Source organism: Pteropus vampyrus, unplaced genomic scaffold (assembly GCF_000151845.1).
Source record: "Pteropus vampyrus isolate Shadow unplaced genomic scaffold, Pvam_2.0 Scaffold274, whole genome shotgun sequence".
NCBI lineage: Eukaryota > Metazoa > Chordata > Mammalia > Chiroptera > Pteropodidae > Pteropus > Pteropus vampyrus.
The window spans coordinates 260,636-265,186 of NW_011889055.1; the positions used below are offsets into that span (position 1 = coordinate 260,636).

A 4,551-nucleotide genomic window follows, 5' to 3' on the forward strand; every position below is an offset into this window, starting at 1 on the left:
GTGGGTGGGATTCTGGCACCCCTGACCCCAGAGTCCACGGGGAGTGGCTCCTCCCACAACAATGGTGGCAGACACTCGAGTGCTCGCTGAACCCCACATCGCTGCTGTCTGACCGGCAGCCAGCAGGCAGGTTTAGGGTTGGCCCAGCTGCCGTTAAATGAAAGGTGAGTTAGGGTTCTCAAACGGGGCGATTTCACACCGAGTCCCCGACGGCCGTCTCCTCTGAGGAAATGGGGAGAGCTGGCAACTGCGCGCCCGTCTCCACGGCCAACCTCGTCTGGCGTCCCTTAAGCCTTCAGTGGCCAAAGTCCCCACCAGCCCCTATTGTCTCCGTGACCCCGAGGCTATAGTTGTCAATTATCACACATGACCTTTAAAAAAAAATAGTTGTGGCTGTGCACCCATGTCAATGTCAAGCGGGGCCTCAAGGGTACAGCCCAAAGGCCACGTGCTTCCAGACCAGAGAGAGGGCGTGAGGGACGCGGTGACACGGCAAACGGAGTGGCTCCCCGAGGCCGGCCCCCTCCCTGCCTAGCTCCGTGGGCAGTGGGACCTGAGAATGATGACGAGCCCCAATGCCAACCTCCCAGCACCTTCCGGGAGAAACGCAGCAAGTGCTTCTCCCAGAGCGTGAAGCGCAAGGCTCCGGCCCTTTGCCTCTCGTCGCTGGGGACATGGCCCATCCCGTGACCTTGCCTGGGGCCCTCTGCAGGTGCTGAGAGCCCGAGACGATCCCGCGTGGTGACAGCCATCCTGTGGCTCTGCGGGATGGGGGGCTCGGGCTCGGGCTCGGGCCCAGCGGAGCCGGCGAGCAAAGAGGACGTTGTCCTGGTGTCCCTGGAGGAGAAGCCCCTGGTGCGAACATTCCTGAACCTCAACCTCGTCGTCTGCGCCTGCTGTGCCATGTTCCTCTGGGGCTACTTCGCCTAGCGAGGCCGAGCCCGGGGGTCCGAGTGCCGGTGACCGTGCCCCGCTGAATGAAGGGAAAAATAAACACGGCTTTGTTTACCACGAGGCTGACAGCGTGTTTCTGGGCCGTGTCCGACGTGACGACTAGCCTTGTCCTCTCACATGGGATCAGAGGCCAGGGGCTGCGGGAGGCCGAGAACAGTGACAGCTCCCGTCCCCCACGGGGGCCGACACAGGCCCTTTCCCACATGCCTCTGCCGGCCAAGGTCACAGCATCCTCACACCTCCCACACTGCCTGGGCCAGCACAGTGGCACACAGTGGGCCCGCGAGCATGGTCATGGCCAAGAGCAGCCAACACGTAGGCTTGTGCCTCTGCTCCTCCCCGATCCGAACCACGCCGCCTTCTTCTGGCTAACACCTCTTCTAGCCCCAGCTTAAGATCACTGCCTCCAGGAAGCCTTCTCAGATTGCCCCACCTCCATCATTACATGTGTCTACAAAGCAGGTCTCACACTTCCTCTCGATTGCTTAACTGTCTTCCTGTACGGAGCAGAATCCTAGGGGCGGGATAAGCCGCTCACGCTAGCGTGGTACCTGGCGAATAGATAAACAGACGACCCTAAAACGCACCTCGCCTAGCTCCTTATCACAGGTGCACAAGCCCCGCTCCCCACCTGCGACCAAGGGCACCCACTGTGCCCACGCCAGGTAAGCTCCTTGAGATCCATGCTTGTGGAGGGGCCTGAGCGTCCCCTGGCCTTGGGAGCTGTGTGACTCTAAGCCCTCCTGCCCACTCGGCCTCTAGGCTGCCCTGTGGCCAGCCCTCACCTTGACGCAGGGTCCACATGATCGCCAGGCCATGCCGACGCTGCCTCCCGGCTGAGGAGGAGTCAAGTGTCCTGCCTCCGCCCCCGCCTGTGCCGCCACCTCCCGCAGACCTTCTGCTGCCAGCCTGGCCCCTTCCGGTCCATTTTCTGCTGTTTTCAATGCCCCATTTTTAACCCCCTCCTGAGCATGAGCTCGGGCGTGGGGGGCTCCCTGGAGAGGGGGCTTGGCACTGAAGGGCAGTGTTGCGGACCTCTCTGCTTTCTCTGCAGCTCTGGGAGGCGGGGCAGGCCGAGGACAATCACACATGGAGAGTGAAGGGGGAAGGGTGAGCCGAACAAATACGAATTTGCGACCTGGGGAAAATGGGGTGCATGGGGTGCAGGTGCACATTTTAAATGCAGTTAATAAGATTGGGAGCATTTTGGGGCCAGGGAACTTTAAGAAAACAGGATTCAAGTTAATCTGCCGTGGAGGCAGGTACACGGTCTGCTGAGCAAGGCACAGGTCACTTGTGTCCAGCAAGTGACTCTATCAGTGGGACAGCTTAGAGCAGCCACACGGGTGGCCGGTCCCGCTCTGTTCCCAAGGCTGGACCACTGACTCTGGGCCGCGGGGAGAGTCGCCCAGTCTGCCCGCCTCGCTTTGCTCTGGCCCCCCACCCTTCCCTAGTACCTCGGTCCTGAGAAGGGAGCGCCTGCTTCGGCTGGAACACAGAATGCCCGCGGGAAGTCACGGCTTCTGACACCCTGACGAGGCCGAGGCCCATGGGGCTGAGTCCGGGCCCCGAGTCTGAGTGTCTGCAGGTGGACAAGAAAGGCTGTCACGATGGGGAAGAGCGGAAGAAAGGCCTTATCCAGGGAGCAAGGGGTCAGGGGACAGGGAGGTCGACAGGGCACTTGGTGGCTGGCGCCGCTGCTGTGGCCCTCTCCACTTTCCTGCGTCTTCCGTCAGACCCGCAGGTGTCCCCCGGGCTGAGTGACCACACACGCACACGCACGCGCACGCACACACACGCACACTAGCACAGTGTGCCTCCAGGAACGATGACATTTTCATATAAACCACAGAATATATTTAATTTGAATTAAACATGAAACTAAAATAATGTTCGGTCTGTATCAAGTAGCAATTACATTGTTCAAAAAAAAAAAAAAAAGAACAGTACATTTCTACATTCCGGCAATCCAACAAGGCACGAGTCCCATCCAGTTTGCTGAGGTGACAGATCCAGCGGTCACCTGTGAGGACGCGGATGAGGATGCGGGTCCAGGCGGCAGGCGGCCGGCGGCTTGCATTAAATAGACGGAGGCCACGCTCGCTCACCCGAGCCGCTGTCCGTGCCGCCTGCGCACGGCGGCGACAGCTCCCCGCGCACCGCGCGCCTTGGCGGCAGCCCGTCCACCCTCGGCGTGCATTTTTTTTGGTGGGATGGCTTCCCCAGGTAAAGAAAGCCGACTTCTCCACGACACGGGTCATTCGGCCTCAGGCGCCAGCCTCCGCCGTCTCGTGGGTCACCCGCGGCCGGGCCTCCCCTTCCGGCCACTGACGGCTGCTCGGGATCTGGTGTGCAGAGACCGAGGTCGCCCTGACCGAGGACGCCGGGGTGGACGGGGGCGCGGCTGGGCGGCGGCTTCCTCACAGGGCGGTGCTCTCCGTGCCGTTGTCCGAGTCCAGCAGAAGGTGGCCAGGCAGGTCTCTGCTTGCCGCGTCGGGGTGCATTTCAGGAAAGACACTGCGGGGTGGCTCCGTCCCCTTAGGACTAGCGTCTGGGCAGAAACAGAGACGTGGGATCAATGCACGGTCACGCGTGAGGCCACCCGAGAGGGCAGAGGGGAGCCGGGGAGGGGAGCGGGGCGTCTCGGTCAGCCATGCACACACGTCCCCTGCCAGAGGCGCCGACAGCCCTCGGAAGTCCAGTCAAGCCTGAGCCGGCGGGGGCTCCCGCGGGGCAGAGCCCGCCCGCTGCCCTGCGGGTCCCGTGGGCCCGGGGCTGTCCTCGGAGGCCGACCCTCGCGGACACGCTCACGCCGACGGGGAAAGGAAACCGCTCCTGCCCCCGCCTCGGACGGCGCCCGGCCGCAGGAAGAGGGGCTGCCTCGCTTCCCCTCAGCCCCGGCGCCCGTGACAGCGGGGCCCAGTCACTCGGGGCGCCGTGTCCTGTGCACAGCCGCGGTTAGCAGCACCCTGCCCTACACTCGCGGCACGCCCTCTTCCCCACGAGGACGACCGAGGTGTCTCCGGACACCGCCGAAGGTCGCAGGGCGCAGCGACCCCTGCCGACGGCCACTGATGCGGACCGCCCAGTCCGCAAATGTCAGTCTCCCTGTCCATCCAGCCTCGTCCTGCTGGGGAACTTCTCCAGCAAACGGCCAGCACGTGCCTGTGAGGCCCCGGCCCCCTCCCAGCCCCCTCGGGAACGAGCGCCCGCTGGGCACCTGCCACCCCGAGGTGCTGTCCCGGCTGTGCAGACACAGCCCCGATGGCGCCTGCGGGCCCATGGGGGACGGGCCCCCTCAGGACAGAGGGAGCTGCTCCTCCAGCAGGCGCGGGGCCCGGCGGGGGCGGAGAGCAGGGGGAACGAGGCGGCAGGCAGGGGTGCCGGGAGCTCCCGTTGTGCTCAGGACCGCGTTTTGTCCTTGCGTGGGGCTGGCCAGCGCAGGCACACTCTGGGGGACTCCCGCTGGGGCCTGGCCCTGCGCTCTGGACAGCGAGATCCGTGTCCTTCCTGGGGTACCCCTTTCCTCGGGACGGCCCCTGGGACAGCAGACCCGCCCCTCGAGGGTTCCACGCCCACAACTCGGAGAAATGTCTA

At 63.9% G+C, this 4,551-nt stretch overlaps 2 protein-coding genes across 2 annotated transcripts in view; one reads left to right on the forward strand and one right to left on the reverse strand.

Moving 5' to 3' along the window:
- The window catches only part of SLC5A11 (solute carrier family 5 member 11), a 19,423-nt gene extending 18,158 nt beyond the window's left edge, over positions 1-1,265 (forward strand). Inside the window, exon 9 of the mRNA XM_011375511.2 lies at positions 713-1,265. Within this exon, the coding sequence (XP_011373813.1) occupies positions 713-930 (218 nt within the window). The 3' untranslated portion in view covers positions 931-1,265. The remainder of the gene's footprint in view (positions 1-712) is intronic.
- A 1,529-nt stretch (positions 1,266-2,794) lies between these two features.
- Positions 2,795-4,551, reverse strand: part of ARHGAP17 (Rho GTPase activating protein 17) — a 36,345-nt gene continuing 34,588 nt past the window's right edge. Inside the window, exon 19 of the mRNA XM_023520631.1 lies at positions 2,795-3,505. Coding sequence (XP_023376399.1) covers positions 3,375-3,505 — 131 coding nt within the window. The 3' untranslated portion in view covers positions 2,795-3,374. The remainder of the gene's footprint in view (positions 3,506-4,551) is intronic.